Source organism: the organism of the source record quoted next, unplaced genomic scaffold, assembly GCF_019419815.1.
Source record: "Pyrus x bretschneideri cultivar Hongxiangsu unplaced genomic scaffold, Pyrus_bretschneideri_v1 Contig10, whole genome shotgun sequence".
Classification (NCBI taxonomy): Eukaryota; Viridiplantae; Streptophyta; class Magnoliopsida; order Rosales; family Rosaceae; genus Pyrus; species Pyrus x bretschneideri.
This window is the reverse complement of record NW_025999391.1, coordinates 9,925,253-9,952,453: the sequence shown is the minus strand read 5'-3', so window position 1 is coordinate 9,952,453 and position 27,201 is coordinate 9,925,253. Positions and strand designations below refer to the sequence as shown.

At 38.4% G+C, this 27,201-nt stretch overlaps 1 protein-coding gene across 1 annotated transcript; it reads right to left on the bottom strand.

Annotated features, from left to right (window-relative positions):
- Positions 1-4,728: 4,728 nt before the first annotated feature.
- LOC103964423 (polyol transporter 5) lies at positions 4,729-8,499 on the bottom strand. Its single transcript, XM_009377354.3, has 3 exons — positions 8,216-8,499; positions 7,756-8,102; positions 4,729-6,355 (listed from the first exon to the last, which is right to left on the bottom strand). Exons 1-3 carry the CDS (start codon positions 8,238-8,240, stop codon positions 5,252-5,254), a joined length of 1,476 nt encoding a protein of 491 aa, XP_009375629.2. The 5' UTR covers positions 8,241-8,499; the 3' UTR covers positions 4,729-5,251.
- Positions 8,500-27,201: the final 18,702 nt, after the last annotated feature.

Sequence of the window (27,201 nt, the reverse complement as noted above, 5' to 3'; positions counted from 1 at the left end):
CTCTTCGCCATTCTTATCATCCTCATAATCCTCATATTCGTTGCCTGATTGACCATAATCTTATCCCAAAAAGTTGTCAAAATCAGAGGGTGGTCAACTTAGGATTTGAAAGGATTTTAATAGATTTTGTTAAGTGATGGATTTCATAGGACTACGAGACTTCTACAAAATCCATATGGATTTTGGAAGATTTTCGAAGATTCATATAACAGATTTCTGTGGATTTTGATAGATTTTACAATGTTGAATCTTGACCGTCAAATAAATCAAATGGTGATAAATGTATCTAGGTCATAAATCTATTAAAATGAAGTTGAAATAAAATGTCAAGATTATCACATAAACCCAACTACTCAAAAGTCTCCAGCTGCACTCCTTTCCAATCCTATTTCCTCCCCACTTTATTCTTCTCTCTTTTCCGTTCTAGCTAACCTCTCTCCTCCAATCCTTTTTTTTTTTTTTTTTTTGTCAATACTCCTCTAATCTTTTTTTCCACGACTCTCTCTTACTCCTCTTCCTTCACAACCCAATTTCAATTCCCCTTCTCTGCCATGAAGAAAAAATTGTACAAAATTGCAAAAAGAATTGTAGAAAAATTGCATTGGTGAAATAGAAAAATTGCATTGGTGAAATAGAAAAATTGCAGAGATGAAGGAAGAAGATAAAGTGTGAGAGGAAAGAGGGAGAATTTCTTGGATTTGAAATCCTAAGGTGTGAGGTAGGATTCTATTTGGTCTTGGTTATATATACTTCTTGCTCTCAAATCCCACAAAATCCACATCTTTATGAAATCCTACAAAATCTTTAATTTTTCAATACACCTAGATTTAGATGGACTTTAAAATTGACTATTAAAATCTTGATTGACTACACCCAGATTTGCATGGATTCTAAAAATCATTTAAAATCCTTTGGTTGACTACACTAGGATTTTAAAGTGTTTTAAAATCATTCCAAATCCGAGTTTGACTACACCCCCTAATTTTCTCCAAAAATAATAGATTATCAATATCGAAAATTTACATCCAATAAAAAAACAGATAGATGAAGATTGAAAATTTGCTTACATCTCTATCATATCCTGTATGTCCCTCTAACTAAAACAACTGTTCAAAATCTTCAATTTTGGTCAAATCAAACAATTACAACCAAAACCCATATAGGCTCTGTTCGATTCCATGGATTTAGCATTGCATTTGTGCCCTAATTTTGAAATTGGCCATTCCAATGCCGAATCCACAATCCAGATGCATAAATTTCATTCCGAATTATGAAATTCCAATTGTAACATCCCACATCACCCAGGGGAGTGGATCTTGTAAGCCTTATATGTATATTCCCATCTCTACCTAGCACGAGGTCTTTTGGGAGCTCACTGGCTTCGGGTTCCATCGGAACTCCGAAGTTAAACGAGTTTGGGCTGGAACAATCCTAGGATGGATGACCAATTGCAAAGTTGCTCATGAGTTCCTAAAAACAAAACCGTGAGGGCGTGGTCAGTGCCCAAAGCGGACAATATCGTGCTACGGTAGAGTCGAGCCCGGGATGTGGTGGGGACCTAAGCCAGGATGTGACAATTTGGTATCAGAGCTAATCCCTGGCCGGAAGTGTACCGACGAGGACTTCGAGCCCCTAAAGGGGTGGACTGTAACATCCCACATCGCTCAGGGGAGTGGATCATGTAAGCCTTATATGTATATTCTCATCTCTACCTAGCACGAGGCCTTAGGAGCTCATTGGCTTCGTGTTCCATCGGAACTCCGAAGTTAAGCGAGTTTGGGCTGCAGTAATCCCAGGATGGGTGACCCACTGGGAAGTTGCTAGTGAGTTCCTAGAAACAAAACCATGAGGGCATGGTTAGGGCCCAAAGCAGACAATATTGTGCTACAGTGGATTCGAGCCCGGAATGTGGTGGGGGCCCAGGCCGAGATGTGGTGGGGGCCTAGGGCGGGATGTGACACCAATCCTAAATCTCCTTAAACTGAAAAATCAGAAAGAAACTACTCACGTGAAATTCCTTTCAATCACAACACCGATCGAAAATCATGAGGCCTATGAAATCTAGGATAATCTGTGCGGAGTCGCTAAAAGTGCGATTCGGATTCCTCTGCCTTCAAGCCCTAAGTATTGAAAAACAGAGAGTCTAATTTACCCGATAAGCCCTAATTATTTTTTTATTTTTTAATATCCACGTTGCGTCCAGTTATTGCCCACGTGAATGTCACGTCATCAGTTAACGGCAAACTTAACAGCAACCTTAACAGATGTATGAAAATGCCCCAAAATTATAACTTTATGTACCACTTTGGGATGAAAAAAAATTTCATGTACCAAATGTTGAAAACCAAGAAACTTTAGGGTAGTAAACTAAGATTAACCCAAAAAAAAAAAAAAAAAAAAAAAAGAGATACGTGTGGAATTAGTCCACCAGGATTTTTCCGGATTTTTTTGATGAGGATTTTGAGAATTCATGGATCGTGTTCGTTCATCATACATTGTGCAATAAGTTTTTGTCAGGTACTGTTTGTGTTTAATTTTAAATGAAAATATTTAAAATAATTTATGACTGCAAGATGTACAATGAACGGACACGATTCACGAATTTCCGAGATCCTCACAAAGAGGATCCGATATGGATCCGGATTTGGAAGTAGTCATTTATATCTTGTGTTGTGAGCTTGTCAATGTTGTTATTAGACATTTAAAAAAAAATTATACAAAAAAAAAAAAATTCCACTTTTACAGTTTAATCATTTTGGTATAATCCAATTGATTTCTTTTATTTAGAAGAATTAGTTGAGTAATTTTTTCTTTATAGTTTGGGTGTAGTGTGAATTTCTCTGAACTGTACTGATATCGAAGATTTTTAATTGACACGATTATTAACAGCTGACGAATAACTTTTGAATGAGTAATCAGATGAAATATGGGTAAACATAACATCATAGGAAATTCATAATCCATACATTGTAATAGTTCAATGGAAGTTGGCTCAATAAAAATTTAAGAGAATGAACAGTGGAGTACAAATTCAGAGAAAAATCAACAATATATTGTTTTGCTTATGGTGCTTTCTTCAGCTAAGAATATAGTGACATTGAATAATATTTATCGAAGAGTAATGCTAAAAACACCCCACAAATTTTTTTCACTCCTACCAAATGTGTAAATGTAACGTTTGTATCAAAATCTTTCATATTACTTGGAACTAGTTTGAGACTGCTTAAATTTTTTTTATAAACAAGGGTGGAAAAGAAATTAGGCTATAATTTGTGTTTGTTAACTATTGATGCACAAAATCAAGTTGACTTTGGAACAAAATAAAATGTCAAGGTGGGACCTTCGCAAGGTTGCTACACCAAGTGTAGGTAATATGTAAAGAGATAGAGATAGGAAATCAAACACAAGATACATGTAGTTCATCCTAAGTTGGGCTACACCCTTGAGAGTAGAGGGGCCCTCATTAATAATGTAGAGTTTACGTAATACAAAAGTTCAAACATAATCATCACTAATAAGTTCTAATAATGGGTTAAGTGGAATAATGTCATTACTAGTTAATTATAGGAGACCTTTTTTAAGCTGAGGAGAGTTGCACACTTTCGTCTGCAGTCGATGTGGGACTTCAAGAGTTTTATTCTGATGTTGACATGTATCACGTTGTGATTGACCTTCCTGGTTGGAGAAAAACTCTTGTACTTCAGCAGGGGTGCCTCCACTCATATGCTTCATAAGACCTCCGAAAGTATAATGTTGACTGATGCTCGGTACTTTTGGATTGGTGATTTACAGTATAAACAGTAACTACAGCAAAACGTGCCTTTTTTTTTTTTATTATTTTGATCAAAATCACGGATCATCAAAACAAAAAAGAGGAAGCAGCTCAAAGCTGCTTTGAAAAACCAGCTTTTTCAAAAAATGCAGGTGACCAATATCTTTAATGAAAATTTTTATGGCAATCTTACTCTCCCTCTCCATCATCCCTTTCTATGCATTAAACATGAGAACATAGAGAGATGAAGGATTTATAGAGGGAAAGAATATTTACCGAATTCATTGCCCCCTTAATTCGGGGTTGGAGGATTGAACGAATCAGATGACCAGACGAGAAGCAATAGGTTGGAGCACAGATCTTGTTGTGTTCCCGTTGTTCATGGTGGCGGCGAGGAGGGTGGAGGAAAGGAAGGGTGGGCTGGGCTGTTTGGTTTGGCGGCTGTGGTTTTAGTGATCATAGTTTGCTGGTAGAGAAGCAGCGACTAAAATTTTAAGTTCTTTTGGAATTTAAAAAACTTTCACTAAAATACTTTCAAACATTGTAAAAAACAAGTCTAGGTGACTTTAGTACTAGGAGCATCTCTTACATACTTCAACTTCAAACTCTAAAATTTGAATAAGTGATATATCCTGATAATAATTCAACTCTTAAATTTGTAATGGAACTTGATTCATTAGGCCATTCAAATGAAACTGAATACAACAAAAAATTAGATTAAATAAATCAATTGAGAATGAAAAATAAATAAATAAATAAAATAAAAGTCACCAAAAAAGGAGAAGGAAAATAAAGAGCGGAAAAACAGTTAAAACTCTCTTTTTCTTTTTATCACCAAACACAAACGTCAAAAACCTGTTGTACGACCAAACACCAACATCATAAGTTGCTTTTGTTCCATGTGATACTGCATTGCATACTTTTGGACCGAGCGATCAACCGAAAGTCATAAAAAGTGTAACTTTTTAATCCACTCTGCTTCCAGAATCACGTGCATATGCAATATTACAAGTGCAAAAGTGAAAAATAACCATTATGTTTTTTCTAATACGAAATGTTTTATTACACTCAACACCAAAACAATATCTCCGGTAGTTGGGTGCCAGTGTATCCACAAACAAATAAATGCTGCCGCAAATATTGGAAAAACAAATTCCGACCAACAAACTTTTGCAATACATACCTAACTTCATCTTAACTTGGTGTTCTTCATTGGATAGAAGCTCCTTCTTCCTCTCGTCTCGCCTCAACAATCATCCATCCTTAGTAACCAAATTAAGATGACCAATTTTCCTACGACCATCATCGGATTCGCCATTTCTAAGATACTAAACTGTTCCGCTGTCCCCATACCATTGAACCTCCAAAATTACGATCCAATGGGCGGAATCACCCTCATATATAACCGGTGCGTACAATAAATATTTTTATAATTCAAGAGATTGTTCTGTAGTTCTACTAGTTGTTTATATCCACTCACTAAGCTAAGAGGTTCACCCTGTTGTCCGGATCACTGGTGCCACCATCACCACGAGCAACTTGCCTTTTCTTTTCGAGCAGTTTGTTGGCCTTTCTCCACTTGTGGAATTTACCAAACAAGACCTCCATGTCTTCAAGGGTTCTGCCTTGTGTTTCCGGGAGCATTGTGAAAAAGAAGATCCAACCAACAGCACCAATTGCCGCATAAAGGAAGAAGGCACCACCCATTGTGATGGCCTTATACAACGAAATGAAAGTCATTGAGAGGATGCCACTCATCACCCTATTCACGGCCACTCCCATACCACACCCTTGAGCCCGCAGCCTTAATGGGAAGATCTCAGAGCTGTAGACCCAGGCGATGGGCCCAATCCCAGTTGAGAAAAACCCAACGAAGGCTAATACGCAGAACAAGCACAAAACAACTGCCCATGTCATTCTAGCCCCTTCGTGTTGATCAACGATGGTAAGGCTTGTACCGAGACACACCAGGGAGACTACCATACCAGCCATACTCGTTAACAGTAGTGGACGCCGTCCAACCCGATCAAGGAAAAAGGTAGCGACTAAGGTGAAAACGGTTTTGGAAAGTCCAACTCCGACAGTGCAGAGTAGCAATTGGTCTGAGCTGGTGATCCCAGCCTTCTCAAAGACCCTTGGACTGTACAAAACAAGGGCGTCTATACCAGAGGCTTGCTGAAAGAAGTGGAAACCAAGGGCTGCAATTAGAATATGAAGAACTGTTGGTGTCGGATGAACAAACAATTCCTTCCAAACGCCTTCACCGTGGCTGTGACCAGTGACCTGGACGATATCATCGTTGCAATCCTCGGGAATTCCAGCAGCTTCTTTGATGTCAGCTAGTCTGAGCATGGACTCTTCTTTGGAGTCTGAGGTTTTGTCCAGGACTTGCCTGGCGTCGCCTAGTCGACCCTGCATAACGAGCCACCGAGGCGACTCGGGCATTGCTAAGACACCGATGGCAAGAATAACCGAGGGAATTGCACCGACGCCGAGCATGAGCCGCCACCCCAAGTCAAGAGCGCAAAATGAGAAAGCATAGTTGGATATATACCCCAATAATATGCCAACATTGACAAACACCTATTAAAATTCAAACAAATAAAATTAATTCATATACACTTTTCGCAACTTTTGTCTTAAATTAATGATTAATTTGAAGCATCAAACAAATGTTTTAGTTTTGCTATAGAAATCTTCATCTTGAATCTTGAACGACCCTAAAAATTGTGTGTTAAGATAATGTGAAGTGTATTAAGAATGTGGGGTGCAGTCAACAAAATGTGGGCGTTAACAAAACAACCCTAAAAATTATCTCCTCAATTTTGAATTTTGAACATATGTTTTGGCTTGTTAGGGTTTAACCCCTTTGTTGGTTCGTTCACATTATAAATTTAGGTTGAAACATAAAAGTTGTTGGCAAAGCAATGAGTTTGGACTGAGATTAGTGCTCTTGGACACGAGATATATGAATGTAAAATTTAAATTGAAACCAAATTTAAATATACCGATGCTAACTTGAGATGTACCCAATGCAAATTTGAAACGCGCCAATATCAACTTGACACGTATCAACTTGAAATGCGCCAATATCAACTTGATGCTGAGATAAAATGTACCTATTCCAACTTGAAATGTCTCAACATAACGACTTGAAACGTACCAATGCTAAATTGAAACATACCCAATGCAAACTATCATCTAAAAGAAAATGTACCACTAAATTCAATTTTACAAATGCAGCATGGTACGTGAATGATGCAAAAGCGTGCTAAAACAAAAAGCTTACCCTTTGGTACGGACACGCAGATCAAGAGGCATGCACAAAACAAAATATGAAGCAAATGAATAGGACCGGCAAAGGAGAACGGATGAGGGTCGACTGACTGATCAGCTAAATTGTTAATGGTTGCAGAAGAAACGTATGTCACATTAGTTACTTGTATGGTGTGAAGTTGGTAAGAAAATGTACGTTAGAGCACAACTAGATCAGGTTTGATGTGTTTTAAGATTTTTAAAACTTATCTCCTACATTTTAGGAGATTTGAGATTTTAACGTAGTAATTACTAATTAATTAATTGGTACATATAATGGCAAATCGTGTAATATTGCATAAAAATGGTACTTATAATACATGTGGCACCTGCATAAAATAGTAATGTTGCACAGACTATCTATCAGAGAGAGAGAGAGAGATAAGACCACTTGCGTGCCCATCTATTAGAGAGAGCTCACCAACGCATGCGGTCCCAGCTATATTAAAAAGATAAGAATAACATTTTTGTTGATAAAATATTTAAACAGTATACTTGTTGAGGGTAACAAATAGGAGAACGAGACACATAAACAGAGCTTTAACGTTACTTCAAACCACTCCAAAGGGCATAGTTGGAAAATTAAGTCAAACATTATAGATTATAATTTAATTGAAATTATTATTATCCAAATTAATTAATTTTTAAATGGGGACAGACAAGCCAACCTCTGGGAAAGACGTGAGAAAGCCGCGCGACGACGCCGGAGAGACCTCGGCAGCGTAGACGGGAGCAATTGTGAGGGCGTAGCCGACGCCGAGGCCGGCGACGAAGCGGCCGCACATGAGGAAGGTGTAATTGGTGGATAATCCCATGAGAATCGCTCCGGTGAAGAAAATTGCTCCGGAGATGACTATGGTGTAGCGGCGGCCGACCCAGTCGGAAGTTCTTCCGGCCATGGCGGAGCCGATGAGGGAGTAGAGGTTCAGAATACCCAACAGGATCTCGATTTGCGTGTCCGTGACCTTGAGGTCCTTTTCGATGTAGATTGCAGCTCCACTCATCACTCCAATATCTGATCAATAATTAATCAAATTTATCAGAACTAATCAAGTCTTAACAAATAAAAAAACAGAATTTTTAAAGTTAATTAAGCCGATCGAAGTTCGATTAAGCAGAATTAGTTACCATAACCCAGCAGGATTGAAGTCATGGAAGCCAGAATAGCACAAGCGAAAGCATACTTGTTTTTCTTGGGCTTCTTCGGCGGATCAACTTTGATCCGATTGCCGGAGACGTCATTGTTTTCGGCCCTCCGATCTCCGACCGGAGGATTGGCTAGCAAAGGCTCTCTAATCTTGGCGGATTGGGGGTAATCACAATTCCTAGAGAGAGAAAGCGAGGGTAGGACGGAGATATAGAGAGAGAAGGAAAAGATGAATTAGTGGATTTGCAGCGTTTGGTTGTGGGATTAGGGGCGAACGGGATTAAATAGACCCAACAAAAGCAAACATCGCCTTCTTTAATTAAAAAAGGGTGGGACCATTCATTCTACTAGTGATGGGTGGGTCCCATTTTCTATTCGTGAAAGGTGGGCCAATGGGGACGCGACAAGATGGGGTTGGCGGTAGAGATTTTTTTTATTTTTGTCGGGGCGCACATATAATGCAGCGGGCACATGAGGTGGAACCGGGAGCGGGGCGGTGGTGGGATCAAACTCCGGGAGCCGGGTGTTTGTTATGTGTGCGCCTTGGACTTCCACGTCGACGTCATCTGGAACGTTGCCGTAAGAAAAAGAAACTTTTGATTGATTTTTCATTTTATTTTTGTCGGGGCGCACATATAATGCAGCGGGCACACGAGGTGGAACCGGGAGGGGTGGGGTGGGGTGGTGGGATCAAACTCCGGGAGGCGGATGTGCGCCGTGGACTGCCACTTGACGTCATCTGGAAGGTTGCTGTAAGAAAAAGCAACTCATTTAAAAGCAATTTTTATGTATTTATTTTTGGATTTAGAGGAGTTGAGTGTTTTACTAAAATTAGTGTTTGATATTTTAGTTTTTGGGTCAAGTAGTAAACCGAGTAAATTTCTTCCGTGGGAAAAGAAAATACAAGTATTTTGTTTGTTCTGAAATTTGTGGGTCACTCGTCACCGGCAATTGTGCTATTATCCAAACTGTTTTTATTTATTATAATAAACTTTTAGGATACACGTCTACTCATATTACAAAATGACCTCATAGCCTCTACCTTTAACAATTTTGAGCTTCTTTTTCATAGAAAATTGGACGATTGGGGTGCATAGTTTGAAATGTGGAGCATCATTTCAGTTCTTCACACGAATTCTGCGTGAATTTTATATGTAGTTTACACGCAAAACAAACGTGAGCTTCATTAAGGAGCATATAAAGGAAACTTTACATATGTCCCCTTCTAGTTTTAGTAGCGACCTTCATCATTTGCACTAAGGTTCGAATCTTTTCTTATTAATTTAAGTGAAAGTAACTTTTTTTTTTTTGTCAAATGGTAGACTTTATTAAATACGAATATAAACGTTTACATCTTTCGCTAGAATATTAAATAAAAACTCCGGACCGAGAGCATCCCAACTGAAAGCACTTCCATGTGAGGCAGCATATGAGGCTACAACATGAGCAACAACATTCCCATTCCGCTTAACAAACATAAACCTCACCCTTCCTAATTGAGATACCAATAGCCCAATATCATAAATAAAACATTCCAAGGTAGCATCAATTGCATATTCCTTATTAAGCATTCGAATAAGCATATGGGAATCAGATTCAACCTCCACATCCTGACAGCCCATCTCGATGCACACCTGCACTACAACACGTAGTTGAAATCCCCAGCAAGATTTTATCAAGGCTCATCATGCACAATATTCTCAGTTCGTTCGTATTCTCATTTGCTTAATGAAAACCATACCTTTAAAAAAAAAAATGGAAGTAACTTTTTAAGGAAAACTAATACAAATGGCTTTAAAACTTGAAATTTTAACCAAAAGCCATCTAATAACTTTATTTAATGATAAGGACAAGAGAAAAAAAAAACTTATCAAACGTGCGTGCAATCTCCTTTGCCATTGCATCTTCCAGCTGCTTCTTTTTCTAATACCCATCAACTGGGGTCCAAAAATTGCCTTACCCAAAGCAACTCCAATCATGGCTGCTCTAATATCTATTTTACAGCACACACCTCTATCTATTTGTACTATATATATATACACACACACACACATACACACCATACTACATATTATATATTATGGACATATGAAGCACCTTGTGCAACTTTAATTACCAAGCATTACCTTTTATACCTACAATTTTGATTTCCATGATGCACCATTGAGACGATAACGATATTCCCTGCAATTTCTGTCCATGAAACCGCAGACGCTGTGAGATGCTTCGGAAATTGTATGGTAACCAAAATCCAGGGTTTTTAAGTCCACACAAATATTGAAATGATTGAAGACTTGAGATGCTTCTGAAATTGAAGGACATGGAGCGGGGTATGATCTAGGCTTATCTCCGTGGGTGTATTAGATTTTATTGAGTTTATTTGCATTATTTTTTTTTATTTTGCAAAGGGAGAAGGTGAGATTGTAGATGGAGGAGAAGAGGAAGCAGCAGATAGGCGGGCAATAAAAGAAAATTATGTAATTGGTGTAGAAAATTAAGAAATTGAAGAGATACATAGAAATTTTGATGAGTATCGAAGAAAATTAGAAGAATAAAATTTGTTCGGAAGGTGAGAATGTGCTAAGAAAATTCAAGAAGAGAGAATAATGTAGTATCGTTAAGTTTCATAAATAGTGTGATACCGTTAAGTTTCATAAACAATGTAGCACCGTTAAGTTTCATAAACAGTGCAATAAGTTCATAAACAGTGTAGTAATTTCATAAACACTGTCGTAAGTTTCATAAACAATGTATTAAGTTTCATAAACAGTGTAGTAAATTTCATAAATAGTGTACTACCGTTAAGTTTCATGAATAATGTAGAAAGTTTCATAAACAGTTTGTGTGAGGACGCGCGTATCCACACGTCGGTTTTTCTTTTTTAATATTAAAATTATGTCCTTTTCGTTAAAATTGAAGTTCTTTTGTCATTTTAATTAAAAATTAAGAGTTTTTCATTAAAATTTAAGTCTTTTTTATTAAATAAATTTATAGTATGATTTTTTTTTATTAAAATAAACTTAGCCCAGGCTCTTTTCATGAAAGTTCCCAACTTTTTATTGTTTCTTTTTAACAAATGATATTATTTACATCAATGAAGTGGATGAGTTGTCTAAAGCTTACAATGAGCTATCAATAACACATGCACTGTGACAACCTGTTCCTAGTTCCACGATTTTATAAATTTTAAAAGTGTGAATTTGCGAAAATGCCCTAGAAGGGAAGGTTTTGACTTTCGTTGACCAACGTATAGTGAGACGTACTAAATATTCCTTTTGAGTATTCCTGAGGTACTCAACGATATGGAAGCGTAGGCACAAGTAGAAGTGAATTTGAAGTTACAATCAAAGTTGTATGGAGTTACGAATTCAATAGTATTTTGGAGAAAATTACCATTTAATTATGTTATATTATATTATTTTGTAATTCTAAATGGTTATGCCACATGGGTGTCGTTGAATGGGAGAGAAGATGAATGAAAGAGGAAGAGAGAACAGGAAAGAAAAAGAAAGGGGGTTGCCCAATTGGGGAAAAGGAAGAGATAAAGAGAGACCAATGAGATGAGGGAAAAAGGAGAGGAAAGGAGGGAGGTGCAGAGCACCCAACTCGGGCCCCTGCTACCCACACCCAACCAATAACCTCGTTGGAAACCCGCGCCCTCGAGGTTTTTCAGACACCAATTCAGGCATTATTCCAATGAGTTGTGGTAAGGAACCACTTGGAAACAACTTAGCATCTCTCTCTCCTCCATATCCATCCAAGAATTGAAGACATTAGTCTCGATTTCGTGATTACCACAACCGTGGGTGCGAGGGAACTTTGAAGGAAAACCACCATTTCTGAAGTGTTTCTCTTCAATTATTACCACCTTTGACATCCTCATGAGGCCAGGAACAAACCCCAAACAAGTTTGGGGGCAACGGAGCACCGGAGAAGACAAATTGAAATGCATTTATTTCTAGGGTTCCGACAGGTTTAAGAGAAATTGGGGTTTTTCTTAGCCAAATTGGACTTGGCCACAGGTATAAAGTTTTCTCTACTCTTTGAGATCTTCATTTTGTAATTTTTGAGAATTTTTAGAAATAGTTGAATTTCCTGGCGAGTCAGGGCACCCGACCGCCACCTGCAGTGACGCGTGGCCAGTGGGCCGCCAATACTATTTTACGCTACATTGATATCTTGATTTTAGATTGTTATCTGTATGATGTGATTTGAGTATTGTGAACCTAGTTACATTAAGGTCCGCCATTTGATTATTTTAACAATCGACGATTCGACTGTTGGATCGTCACCAAAATTCAATACGTTATAGTACATAGTATTTAAGGATCATAGGAACTTACGGATCTGGAATCCGACGTGCGAATCTTCCCAAATTGGATTTGTAAGTTCGTAAAATAAAACGTTAGCCGCCATTTGGTTTTGGCAATTGGCGAAGATCTGACTGTTGGATCGTTCTGAAACTTTAGGATATTGTTCTAAAGGCATATGTGGATCGTTGGAAGTAATGGATCGGAGATCTGTGAAGCGGATCTTCCAGATTGTATTACGTAGGGATGTGTTTATATAAGGTTCTATTGGTAAGAGTTTTGAGATGTGATTGAATAATTGTTCTAGGTGAGGATCGTTCGTGACATCTCAATATTCGTGCTAGAGAGTCATAGAGCGGACCTCAGGTGAGTGAGTCTTTTCCTTTTTATCGTATACGTATATATATGATTAATAATTATGCAAATGTTTATAAATTTAATATTGTATATAATTACTGTAAATGTTTTGAAGTACTAGCGTGAACTACGAATTGCTTGATCCCTGTTTAGGGTACGAATGCAGTCTAACAAGATTTAGATGCAGCCATACAAGAAGTGAGATTAAATAATTGAGACAATAGCCTTGTTTGGGGAATTGAACAATGAGAGGGACATTGATGTAAAATGTGATATTTAACCTTATGTGTTGGTGGTTAAATGTTGGTTATAAATCAATGTGTGAAGAATCAAGAAATTAGAGTAAGAAAACGTAAGTAATGATAGTTAATTAAACTAGTGTCTAGTTGGGCTTGTCCAATGATTATCCCTGAAAGTAAATAGTTTGGAAGTAGGGCGTTACAGCTTATGCATTTTATGCCATATTATATATATATATATATATATATATGTATGTATGTATATAATTGAAAATGCTATGATATGGTTGAGTATTAGATTGCATCATGGTATATCCATATGTATATTACCTGCACATAATTTTTATGAATGCTTTGAAGTGCAAAGGTGAACGCAGGACACCCAGGTAGGTTCAGGTGAGTTTATGGTACGAGTTGAATCGATGGAGTTATAGCATGACTACATTTATCTGTTAGGCAACTCCGACACTGTCGTACTGGTTGCCCATGAGTTGTACATGTTATATTGAGATGCATTGAGAGCTCATAAACCTGCACCCCAGTGTTAGTGCTCCCACCCGTGGCTAGGGCACAGTCATTCACGTGATGTTCACCTCTCGCACCTTACACTCACCTTGGATCCAAGGTAGGTGCACGGTCCTGTCGTACATACCACAATAGGTGGTTCCGACTCGTAGGTGACCCGCAATTATTCGCACAGTCTTCACGTGATCATAACACTTGAGCATATTTGTTTACACCCAATCATGTCGTACAAACCACTTTATTTGGTTCTGACTCGTGTGCAGGTATACTTATTAAGCTATTGGCTAGCATGTTATTGAGCTATTGGCTAGCATGTTGATGAGCTATTGGCTAGCATGTTATTGAGCTATTGGCTAGCATGTTGATGAGTTAATGATTCAGCCGTACAGGCCACGTGAAGTGACTCTAGCTAGCATGTTGATGAGCTACTGACTAGCATGTTGATGAGTTATTGGTTCAGCCGTACGGGCCACAATAGGTGGATCTGGTTGACATACCATTTCATATTGATTTATTTCACCTGGGTTACTTATTCTTGTTGAGATATTTGACACAACATAGTTGTGAGGCTATTATTTTGGTTATGGTTTCGAGTTATAGTCACGCCTGTTATTTTCTGGGAAATTATACAAGTGTTACGACGAGGGGTGACTGCCTTTGGTAATTGAAATTGATTTGAAAAAGTTTGTTTCGCTCACTCATATTTTATATTTGTGCACCCCTCCAGGTTCTAGCAACAGAGTTCCGAATCGACAAGGATTCATGGCGCTTTTCAATACAGATTCTTCTTATGATGGTATAATCATTATCTTACCTTACTGTACTATATCTATGATCTGTATCACGCATGAAATGAGTCCATACCCGCTCATCGCGCACTCGTGTACTTAAGCACTTTTACATTTTTAATTTATTCACATTTTATACACTATCACACTTTATGACTTCGTCACCTTTCAGGTGTTGGCTAACACAGCTCAATTCGGGATCCTAGTGGGCATTCCAGGTCGAAGTGTGTCATGCACAACACGTGTTTAATTTTGTTAGAAATTGTCAATGATTAGTGCCACACATTTGTTCAAATTCAGATACTATCTTTAATCAATTTAATTAAGAAACCAAAACTACAGTTAATCATAATAATTCAAGAATCGATACTCCAATTTTTTTTTTTTTTTTTTTCTTTTCAACGTTCAAAGATGGTGAAAATGTCCATCTGATTTAATTTTCTTAATTTATTATTTTAAGGCCTTTGTGCTCTCAATTTCGTCTTAGATGATTTTAAATATAAAAAGGAAATCTTAATGATTGGTTGGTAGCCAGTGGGCACTGGGTTATCTTTAGCCAATATTAATATATTATTCGGTTCGAGTTAAAATGTTGTTTTCTTATTAAACGCCCAGGATCATGGCCCTCGTGGGGTTTGATCTTTGATTAGAAAACTCCAATATTTTATTTAACATGATCCACATGTGGAGGTTTCTTTTTCTTTTTTTTCTTCTTCTTTTGCGTGGTAAATTTTGAAGGAAAAAGATAGAATTTACTTCAAGCAAAACACCAATCGAAACGTATATGAAGGTGATTGGGCACACTTCGATTGGTGTGTGCCATATATATATGATCGCCCATGTTATCGTTGTAGAAAATATATATCGAGTAATTAGAAGAACGGGAAATTTGCACAAGTATGGTATGAATCTATTTGCATTTGCGAAATCACCATCAGAACTTTAAATATTATTAAGTGTAGCAATGTGCCACTTATGTGAGGTTCTGTAAACTTTTCGGTTAGAAATCCCCCGACTTAAATTCTTGTTATACTTCCAATACCATTTCCAACTCTTTGTTAGCTAGCAAACATTATGCAAAAGTGGACTTGTCAATTTACAAGTTGTAGTCGAAACTTGAAAGGTACTTGGCACTTGCTCTGTGATTGTCCACAATTCACACACTTTTGGAGTTTTTTTGGGACAAGAGGTGGAAGATTTTAACAGGTGAATGGTTTCCTAATTATTATTTTATCTAGTTTGACAAAAATAAAAAAATAAAAAAATTGGTTTGTTGAAGGGATTGAATTCTCAACTCATTTTATTTGTTGGGTAGTTGTTTTAGTAGGGTTGTTCTAATCTAATCTAAATTATTTGAATAAGGTTGTAACTTGTAAGTAAGCTGGGTTTACGCATCATGGTATTAACGTTAGCTCGACTTATTTACTCTCATATATTAAGAGGGAGAGATTGCCTTAGCCAAGTTGGTACATCCCGCACTGCATTTTTCAATATCTAGTTGAAGTCCTAATTCATTTTCTAACCTTACATTACATCTTGCCGTAATACTAAATATTTCACATAAGACTTTTACATAAGGGCTTGTGACACAATTGGCCCACACTTAATGACACATTTATTGTCTAAACTTAATAATCTATTACTAGCTGTTTGGTTTTATAAAATATTTTTGTGATATTGTGAGTAGAACCATACATATATACCTTGTATTTAATTTTCTTAATCTCTCGACGTGAGACATATATTTAACAGCTAGTAGCTCAGTTGGTTAGCATTTCCTTTTGCATTAGGAGTCTTGAAATTGAATCGTCCGTCTTCCAATATCGATATACAAAAGCACCGCCCCCTCCCCTCCCAAGACAAGAAAAACTTCTCCAAACTACATGGAATTATCGAACGTTGTACGTCTTATTACTCTCTTTCGGAGTTCAAATTGGCTTCTTCATCCTTCCGTTGGCTCCAAAACTAGTTAGGTCCTCAATCTCCATCAAGTGTATTAAATCAAATCCCCCCTCAATTGTTTATTCTCGAAATTTGGAGTTTCATGTCTGTCGTGTAATACAATTGGATAAGCCCTAAACTTTTCATTAGAAATTTAGAATGCCACATATGTCTATCTGTTATATGTTGTTACCATCGCTCAAGGAATCCTCATCCGTCTAAATGGCATACCTACCACTCCAAATGTTGTTTAAACAACAAAAGAAAAAATATTTAAGAAATCCACCTTCTTTTGGGAGCCAGCACCTCTGATTTTGTTTTTGTTTTTGTTTTTGGTCGGAAACACGTCAAACATTGTTTTAGATCGACAATTACAGCACTTTCCACTTTTTTGCTATGGACAATATGACAATTTATTTAGAATTCGCCAATTACGCCTTTTAAGAGCATCCACAAGAGAAATGTTAAATTCGAAATATCAAACGTAAATTTGATATCTTATGTAACAATTTGACATTTTCATTTATTTTAGTTTCCAACCGATATGTTTTTTTATGTTATTATTTGGTCTTGATATACTACAAATTGGGTGAAGAGAAGTTAAAATTCACTCTAATAATAGACATGTTATGTGGACCCCAACATAAAATCAAGGAAATTGAGAAATTGATGCCTTCTCTCCTCGCTGCCAATTTTGACAGCATGCATCAAGGAGTCAATCCACGTATGATTAAATAGCTTCGCTTAGAGTCTTTCATGTTTTTTTTTTTTTTTTTTTTCCCTCCTGATCTAGTGCTGCCACTTGGAATTAGACATCTCCTTTAAAAATACTTTAAGTGATCTTTCTATATTTGTTTGGGCCCAAAATGACAATTTGGGCCAAGAGTAACAATTTGGGTCGAGACTCTTGGTCTAGCAGTCTTCTGGGGGCATCATGGGCCAGCTAGGCACCAAGAGTTGGCTAGTCGGTTTTGACCGTGTCCTTTTGCGAGAATGATTCTTTTGGATAAAGGCGAAGGTTGAATCCTGATACCATAAGGGGTTTTAAAGCTGAAGGCGTTGAGAGTCGGGGAATGAATCTGGTTCGTTATAGAGTTTAGTTCAGAAACTCATTGGAACTAAGACTACCCAAGTCATAATCAGATTGGGATAAGAAGTTCTAGTCTGAGTACATCTCTGGTTCGGCCAGGAGTAGGTTCACTACTATAAATAGAGGAGGAAGTGCATCATTCAGCTCTTTCCAATTAAACACACAAAATGCCATGCCCAAACTCTAGCTCTACGCGAAATCTCTCAACAACCTTGAGATTTTTATTTTCCTTTTTTGCCAACAAATCTTCAGTTTGGATAAACAGCACTGTCAAGGTAACCGGCAAACATCTTTAGTTTGGATAAACAACACTGTTACCGCAGAATCCACCGACCACGGAGCACCTTTGGTTTGGTTAAACATCATTGCATTGAGGCCGACTGATTACCTATCCAAGTCTCGGCCGACAAGGATTTTCGAGTCTTTGTTGGTAGAGGTCATCTTATTAGCCTTTTTGGCGAAATGAGGTGTTACATGTTACTGGGCTCGGCACATTGAACACCGAGTTGTTTATGATTGGATATTCACAAGTCAGTTTTAGAGTTCAGCATTCTGACGACCGAACCACATTCACAATCAAGACATACATCTCTTTCGAGTACTTATGTCTGTATAGCTTCATGCCTGTTCGGTGTGCTTATACTTTCACGAATATAATCACTGTGACCGAACCCAGCATTAACGATTCGTGAACTCCGCAAGACTACCAGCCTTGTCTTCAGGCTCTAGAACCTGAAGGTCGAGACGTGTTCCTTCCTCGGCCGCAGTCGCAAGATCAAGAAGTCAACAGCATACCCAACGCAACATCACACATTTTACTCCCCGGCCGAGCTCAGTTGATGAGTTAGCACACCCCACACACAACTGAATGACGTAGTTATCTTATTAATTACTCTGCATGCGTGTCATGTAAGATTGGTATTTTTTTAGGAATTTATGGAGCTCATCAATCTAGACGTAAGATGCGTTGGTTACTTCGCCAACACAACTATTTCTAGTCGAGTATATTGAAGGATTGTATCGAGTATGGAAGGGGATGTGTATAGGCCTATACAGAAAGTCCTAGCTAATTACTCCACTCGGTCACCAAATCGTGGCCGTTCAAAGGATGGTCATGGATGTAATCGGTAAAATTACACCATCTTTTGGAGCAGTAAAACATACATGGATATTTGTGGCAACCAACTATTTCACTAAGTAGGTCGAAGCAAAATCATACGCTGAATTGACATCCAAGGAAGTTTGCAATTTTGTAAAGGAAAACATCGTGACCAGATTCGACGTATCAGAAACGATCATAACTGACAAGGGCATGATCTTTACAGCCAAAAGGTTCAAAGAATATACGGCGAACTTGAAAATCCAACTCGAACAATCCATGCTGTATTACCCACAAGCAAATGGACATGCCAAAGCAAGTAATAAAGTTTTGATCGGCATTCTTGCAAAAATGATAAAAGAAAAGCCTAGTATGTGGCATTTGAAGTTAAACAAGGCTTTATAGGCATATTAGACCTCACTCCGATCAACAACCGGGATGATCCCATATGCGTTGACTTATGGACACGACACGATGTTACCAGTCGAGCTGAGTATAAACTCGTCATGAGTAATTGAGCAAAGTAGTTTGTTCAGTGTCGAATATAACCAGGCCATGAGACAAGAGTTAGAAGACTTAGAGGAAGTTCGACTTGATGCTTATAATTTATTGGTGGCACAGAAAAAAATTGCTGAGCGAGCCTATAATCAAAGAGTCAGACAAAAAACATTCAATGAGGGAGATTTAGTTTGGCAAACCGTGTTGCCCATAGGAATTAAAGATCCTAGATTTGGAAAATGGTCGCCGAATTGGGAAGGACTGTTCATCGTCCATAAAGTTCTCGGCAATGAGGCATACCACCTTAAAGATCAAACCGGTCTTGTTCATAAGCTACCAATCAATGGGGAATTTTTAAAGAAACACCATCCAATCATTTGGAAGATGCGAGAATAAAAGTTTCATTTCATTAATTCTACAAAAAAGACGTATAAACGAGAATTACAAAAGAATCCAACAAACGGTTAATAAGGCCAAAATCCTAAAGGGTCAAAGGAAGAAAGGCTTCAAGAGCGGTTTTCAGTTCCAAACACCTTACTTCACCCATGGTAACCTCGGCTTGCCTTGTTCTTTTATCAAGCTGCAGTTGATGTATCTACCTTGAGTCGACTGCGTGGTCGGTTAGGAGAGATTTTTTCGCCTCAAAGTCTTTTTTGAGCTCTTAAGTGATGGCCAACCTTTGACACTGGAGTTTGGCGATTTGACGATCGAGATCAGCCAAACACGTCTTCTTCACTTTTATGGCCTCAACTTTTGGCCGATTGGCGTTATGAGCGGCCTTTGCAGCCTTAAAGTCGTCTTCGGCTCGGAGGGTCCTTTCAAAAATGGCAAAGTTTGCCAGGTCCGTTCCAAGATATTGGATAAGTAGCACTCTCCTACAAAGTCGAGGCCTTTACATTGAAGGATTTGTAAGGCCGAAAGGGATATGAGTTCTTGCAACGTGACGAAGGTATTGGATTCAGCCGCGGTCGCAAAAGGTTCGGTAGACGCAGCTAAAGGCCCAGCTACTCCAAAATTATTCGAGAGGAGAGTGTCGAGTTCGACTTCCCTTGAAGGTTGCACAAAGAAGAAGTTAGAAAAGAAGAATCCAAAAGAATAGCTGATAAGGAAGTCATGATAGACCTGCCAAGAAGAGACCTTAGTCATGTCTGCTGGTTCGTTGCTCGAACCTAGAGAACTTCATGGTCGAGCCCATTGTTTAAGAGAGCGTCTTAATTTACGTGGCCAATGAAGGCTATCTACATTCGATGGCCATTGAGGCGGCCAAGAAATATAAATAACCCCATTTAACACGTAAAATTATCGGTGAAATAAATGGTTAGGCGCTTAACATTTTAATGATTGTTCTTGTTTCAGAATTCAGAGTTTAGGAATTGGAAAGGGGATATAGTGACGATTCTTACAAAAGTTGAAGTAACATCCTGGGAAGTAATGTTGAGATTCTGGTCTTGGGGATGAATCGGCGTCTCGGCTGTCGCTTCTGGCTCAATAGGAAGTGCCTCTTCATGTCCCAAACTTGTTTCAGCTACGAGAACATCGACTTGATTCGCCGCCTCGATTACCGGTTAATGAGTGGTAGTTGGCAGTTCAGCTGGTTGAGGATGTTTCACCAGCAAGGGCCCTTCGCTTTCATCCTCTTAGACAACGAATTAGTCGTTAGGCAAAAAGTTCAAGATAGAAGGAACATTACAAAATTTTATACCTCTTCTTCTAGGATGATTGTTGAAGCCTTTTTTAGATTCCGGGGGAGGTTTTTCTCGGCTTCAAAAGCTGCCCTCTCTGGGGTAGCAATCACCGGGCCGACTTCGATGTAAGTAGCGGTTGATGTTGAAGTTACAAGCTCTTCGACAGCTAGATTGGTGACCGGCTTGATCACTAAGTCTCGCTGCACCATGGCCGAGACCTTGACGGCAGGGGAAGAGAGAGAGGCATTGGGAGTAGTTACTCATATGGTTTGGCTGGAGATAACATGGATCTCCCGTTTCCTCTTTCTTTGCCAATTTTTTGACACATTTTTTCAGCCGGGGTGCTTCACCAGCCGTCTTGGCATCTGGGCGAAACCGCTTGCTTGACTGGGTTGGCGCGACAGCTATAGTTTTCCTCAGGGAAGGGGCATGCTTTTTCTTAGCCACAGCCATCGCAATCACCTCGGCCCTCTTTATGGTTCGGCCACCTAAAAACACAACTTGAATAAAAAAAAAGTTCGAAGTAAACAAGTAAGAAAAGTAACAAGGAAAACTGTAAACCTTAGGCCGTTTCTTTGGATTTTGGGGCGAGAGTCTTTTTGGGGTGGTCACCAAAAAGCTTTTCGAAGACTTCCTCGACCGAAACGCTGAAGAGGTCTTTAGTATAAGCAGCCCACCAATCGGCGAAAATGCTAGCACACCGGGATTCTGGAACTTTCAGCCAAAGATGGAAGTTAGCGCACCGCTTCTTGAAATCCTTCTCGACTACGTCACACTCCTTCTCTGAGGAGTCGGAGAGGCGTTCTTGGCTCAAGGGGGAGAAAGAGGTAAAGAAGGGCATAAGGCATCCCTGAAGATAGCCCAGTTGATGAGCCAAGAAGTTGGGGTGATTGACTCCCAGCTTCCTCGACGAGCTTCACAACTATAAGGCAGGTCGTGAATAATGGTAAATGAACCCCAGGAATTTCGGAGATCAGCTTCATCGGCGTCTTCCCATACCAATGTCGGAATGATGATGGAAGAGGGGTACGTTCAGCGACGGCAAATCTGGAATTCGTACCTGACAAGTCTTTTAGGCCAAAGAAATATTTGAAGATCTTTTCAGCCAAGTGGGGATGAATGGGTTGTGAGGCCAGCTCAAGGCCTATAACTTTGGAAGAAGTGAAACTTGCAAGCTCTGGCTGCAGCGTCAAGAAATAGACCTGTAACCAGAGTTGAAAAACCCAGAGTGGGCCGTTTTGGTGAGGATCGATTTTCCCTACAATAGTCTTGGCCAAACACCTGGTGAGATTGGCAAGAATGGCCGGACTAAGGGCCAGGACATAACCACTGGCCAAGGCTTCGACAACGAGTATATTCTCGGCCAGGCATTTATTTGATTTGGCACAAAATATGTATTTGTTATACCAATAGAATATGAAGGCCCGAGTTTACCTTTCTTAAGATCTTCCCCTCTCGAGTTGGTGAAGTGAGTGATTAGGGTGTTGTAGTTGAAAAAGTTCTTGTGTAGTTTCTGCGCATCTTCTTTCAACAGTTTTTGGTTTTCCTTTGTCAAGGCTTCGACGGCATAATCCTCGAAAATGGTTTTTAGGTCCAAATCAAATTGAGACTCGGAAAGAGAATTGTTGACTAGGAGGCCAGTAGGAGAGGTGTTAAGTATGGTTGTGATGTCCATCATTGTCGGGCTAAATGGGCCGAGGGGAAAGACCATCGTATTGGTGGCCAAGCACCAGAAGCTCAGAGCAGCCATCATGAGCTATCGATCCAAGTTAATCTCGATGGTCGAGAGTTTAATGGCAAAAAAAATGTCGAGAGCTTTCCAATCGTCGTCAAAATATGGCTTATTTCCAATGACCCCGGAAGCCCAAGCCGTAGTGGTCAAAAGCCAAACGCCTTGGGGTTTGGCCAGTTCCCATTTCGACTAATCATACCCTTGGAATAAGGGTTTTAGGCAATGGTCCTTGAGCATTTCGGTGATCATTTCTGGAACATCATCTTTGAACAATGGGCCAAGGGTTTGGTTGGTAACATTTAGCTTATCCTCAAATCAGATGCTTTTGATAGTGTTTCGATAAGTGATACTTTGGCATTTAGTGCATTCCTCGACCGATTGGGCAATGAAAGTATTTGCGGCCATTGAAGAATATGAAGGTTTTTCTAGGTTTTAGATGAAGGTTGCCTGGGAAAGTTGGCTTTTTTGGGTTTGAAAGCAGTTAGCAATGAGATTTGAGAATTTTGAAAGAGTAAAAGTTTGAGTGAAGGAAACCGGAGTATTTATAGGTGTTTTAGGAGGAAGATCAACAGTTTTTTTTGGGGGAGGGGGGGAAGGTAAAATTGACCAGAGGATTTTGTAATCATGAAAGATATTCAAAGAATCCAGGTGAAGAGACTGAGAAACTCGGGATTGAGGATTCACATTTGCATATGACGGTGAATTTAATGGCGAAAAGACGTTTCGATGGTTGCACGTTTCGAATGTCATTATTAATGGCAGAACGAGTAGGCTGAAGAATCGCCACGTGGCAGAACATCTGACAAATTAAGATCGTGCAATCATGCTTCATAAATGGACCTGAGTGGATGGAATATTCGAGACTTTTCGTTGTCTTCCAAAGATACGTTAAAGGTTTGATTTCACTTCTTCAAGGTCGAAACTCAGCCAAAGAGTTATAGGTCGAAGACCTCAGAAGCTAGGGGCAATGTTTAGGACAAAAATGACAATTTGGTCCGAGAGTAACAATTTGGGCCAAGACTCTTGGTCCTGCTGTCTTCCGAAGGTATCATGGGCCGGCTAGGCACCAAAAGTTGCCTAATCGATTTCGGCCAAGTCCTTTTACGAGAAGGATTGTTTTCGATAAAGGCGAAGGTTGAATCCTTATACCACAATGGGTCTTAAAGTTGAAATCTGGTTCATTATAGAGTTTAGTTTAGAAACCCATTGGAACTAGGACTAGCTAAGTCATAATCAGATTGGGATAAGAAATTATAGTCTAAGTACGTCTCTGGTTTGGCCATGAGTAGGTTCACTGCTATACATAGAGGAGGAAATGCATGATTTAGCTCTCTCCAATTGAACACACAAACTGCCCTACTCAAACTCTTGCTCTACGTGAAATCTCTAACAACCTTGAGATTTATTTTCCTTTTTCGCTAACACATCTTCAATTTGGATAAATAGCACTGTAAAGGCAACCGGCGAGCATCTTCAGTTTGGATAAACAACACTGTTGCCACAGAATCAGCCGACCATGAAGCACCTTCAGTTTGGAGATAAACAACACTGCGTCGAGGCCGACTGATTACCCATCTAAGTCTTGACCAATAAGGATTTTCGAGTCTTTGTTGGTATAGGGCATCCCATTAGCCTTTTCGGCGAAGTGAGGTGTAACAAGTCACTGGGCTTCGTACATTGAACGCCGAGTTGTTTATGATTGGATATTCACAAGTAAGTTTTAAAGTTCAGCATTCTGACGGCCGAACAACATTCACCATCAAGACATCCATCTCTTTCGAGTACTTGTGTCTGCATAGCTTGGTGCTAGTTCGGTATGCTTATACTCTCATGAATATAATCACCGTGACCGAACCTTACGCTGACGATCTGTGAACTTTGCAAGACTAACAGCCTTGTCTTCAGGCTCTAGAACCCGAAGGCCGAGACGTTTTCCTTCCTCGGCAACAGTCGCAAGATTAAGAAGTCAACAACGCGCCCAACGCAACATCAACACATTTTACTCCCCGGCCGAGCTTGGCCGACGAGTTGGCATGCCGCGCACACAACCAAAGGATGTAGTTAGCTTATTAATTACTCGGCTTGCGTGCCACGTAGGCTTAGTAGTCTTTTTAGGGTCAACAATATTATATCCATAAAAAGAAAAATGATTAGTTACAATAACACCTCCTTAAGTTTATTGAGTTTTTACAAAACTTCCTTGCATTTAAGACATTACACTAACAACTCTTCAGGTTTTTATTCACTTTCACATATCCTTTTGGTACAAAATCTGCTTATAAATTGACAAACTTACCCTCATAATTAATTACTTGACAAAAATAATTATTGAAAAGCTTTATAGATGTATTAAAAAAAAGTATTTCTCAAAAAAAGATATCAAATTAAAATATTAAATGTTAAAGAAAACAAATATTGAAATTCAAAACGTAAGCAGGAGAGACCGTGCGTCGTTAATGTCGCCAAGCCCATTAATTGGTTTCCACCACCGCTTTCATGTCCAAAGATGGATTTGGTGTCTCTTTCGAATTCAGGATTTAACTTGGATTCAATTTCCATAGACAACGGTGATAAGGAAGACAATTTTATGCTTACAGCGTTTCAGAAGAAGATATTTTTTCAATATTCTCTTTTTCTATATAATTACAAAGACTTTATATATTGTTTAAGTAATTAGTTATTAGGGAAAAGCTGTCATGCTCATGTCCAACCAAAGATGGAATTGGTGTCTCTTTCGAATCCGGGATTTAATTTGGATTTAATTTCCGTAGACAACGATGACGAGGAAGACAATTTTATGCTTACAGCGTTTCAGAAGAAGAAATTTTGTTAATATTCTATTTTTCTATATAATAATAAAGACTTTATTTATTGTTTAAGTAATTAGTTATTAGGATAAAGTTGTCAATTTATCAGCAAAATTTTAATAGGAGTTATGTGAAAGTGAATTAAAACATAAGAGAATATCAGTGTAATATTTCAAACGTGAGGAAAATTTATGAAAACTTGATAAACGTCAAGTGTTGTTCATATAATTAACCCCAAAAGAAAAAATATTATAGTTAGCGATGTTCCCGCTCTTGAATGCAAAATACCAGGTTGGTAACAGCTTATTTTTACTATAGTGCCATCTGAGACCGAATTAAATATTCAATTTATCAGCAAAATTTTAATGGGGTTATGTAAAAGTGAATTAAAACATAAGGGAATATCAGTGTAATGTTTCAAATGTAAAGAAAATTTGTGAAAACTCGATAAACCTCAAGAGTTGTTCATATAATTAACCCAAAAAAATAATATTATAGTTAGCGATGTTCCCGTTCTTGAATGCAAAATACCTGGTTAGTAACGGCTTATTTTTACTATAGTGCTATCTGAGGCCGAATTAAATATCTTGATATTTGGGATAGATAATGAGAGGTAGCAATAAAGCCCAACAACCTCTCAAAATGATGTGTTGATTTTCTGTTAAGAGTTTGAGAAGAAAAGATAAGAACATTTCTGAATGGGTTAGGATTGAAACCTTAAAGAGCTTATTGGTATTCAACTTGAATTCGATTTTTTTCATTAAAAAATAGCGTCTTTTTTTTTTTTTTTTAACAAACGATATTTTCTAAACTAAGGAAAGAGTGGATGAGTTTAATCTCACAATGAGCTAGTAATAATGTGGTTCAAATTTATCTTTAACAAAAATCGTACCTAAAACATCTGACTTACTACTAGATTGTAGTTTTAAGTGTTGTAGTTTTAAGTGGCCTCAAAAATAACTTTTGAATCTCAAGCCAAAATTATTGTTTGATAGGACTACTTTGAAATGAACTCAAAACTAAAAGCCCACTCTCATTCCCTCTCCCTCTCCATTCAGATCCTCTATCTCCTATTTTATCTCTCTCTCTCTCTCTCTCTCTCCCTCTCTTATCTTCCGATCTTGATTTCCTTGCTTTGGCTCTAATAGAGAGATGATGACAGAGAGCTTTGTTTTTTTTTTTTTAATTGTTCAGACTTAAAACAATTTTGTGTTATACCAAACAAGTCTTTTAGTTTTATTAAAAACTGTTCAAAGAGATGGTCTAAAGGAATTTTTTTTTTTAAATGATGAAATTTTTGTAACAGGATACTGTTTGCTAAAATACAAGTTTGAGCCAAGAGTAAGGGCTGGTTTGGTATTGCTGTGCTTTGAAAAAAAGCTGCTTCTGCTGTGCTGTGAGAATAAACAGCTGTGAAATAAAGCAGCAGAGTGTTTGGTAAACTTTTTTTTGTAAAAGTGCTTTAAAAAAAAAAAAAAAGCAGTATTATAGTGTTTGGTAAACTTTTATGTAAAACGGATGTGAAAAAAGACGAATTTTCAAAGCTGTGTTTTGCAACTTCTGGTTTTTGGCTTTTTTTTCACCCAAAACTGTGAAAAAAAAGCTGAAGTTGAATATTTACCAAACACAAAAATAGCTCCCAGCTTTTTTTGATACCAGCTTTTTTCAGAATCACCTCAGTACCAAACCAGGTCTAAGTGAAGTGCAGAGAAAGGCCTGGTATTCGGCCCAACATCAGTTAGGTAAATTTAAGGTGCTCCAGTCGAAGACAACAATATTTAGCTGAGTCTTTATGACTGAATGATTGTGGAGAGATAAAATTTGAGCAGTGTTGAGCTAAGTCCCAGATAAACTAAAACAATTAAGGATTAACATCAATTCTGATAAGTTTGGGGG

Excerpts from the sequence above, each read along its gene's own strand:
- LOC103964423 (XM_009377354.3), bottom strand. The coding sequence starts at position 8,240 with ATGACTTCAATCCTGCTGGGTTATG. Across the intron at positions 8,103-8,215 it reads TTCAATCCTGCTGGGTTATG|ATATTGGAGTGATGAGTGGA; the intron begins GTAACTAATTCT and ends ATTATTGATCAG. Across the intron at positions 6,356-7,755 it reads TTCTCACGTCTTTCCCAGAG|GTGTTTGTCAATGTTGGCAT; the intron begins GTTGGCTTGTCT and ends GAATTTTAATAG.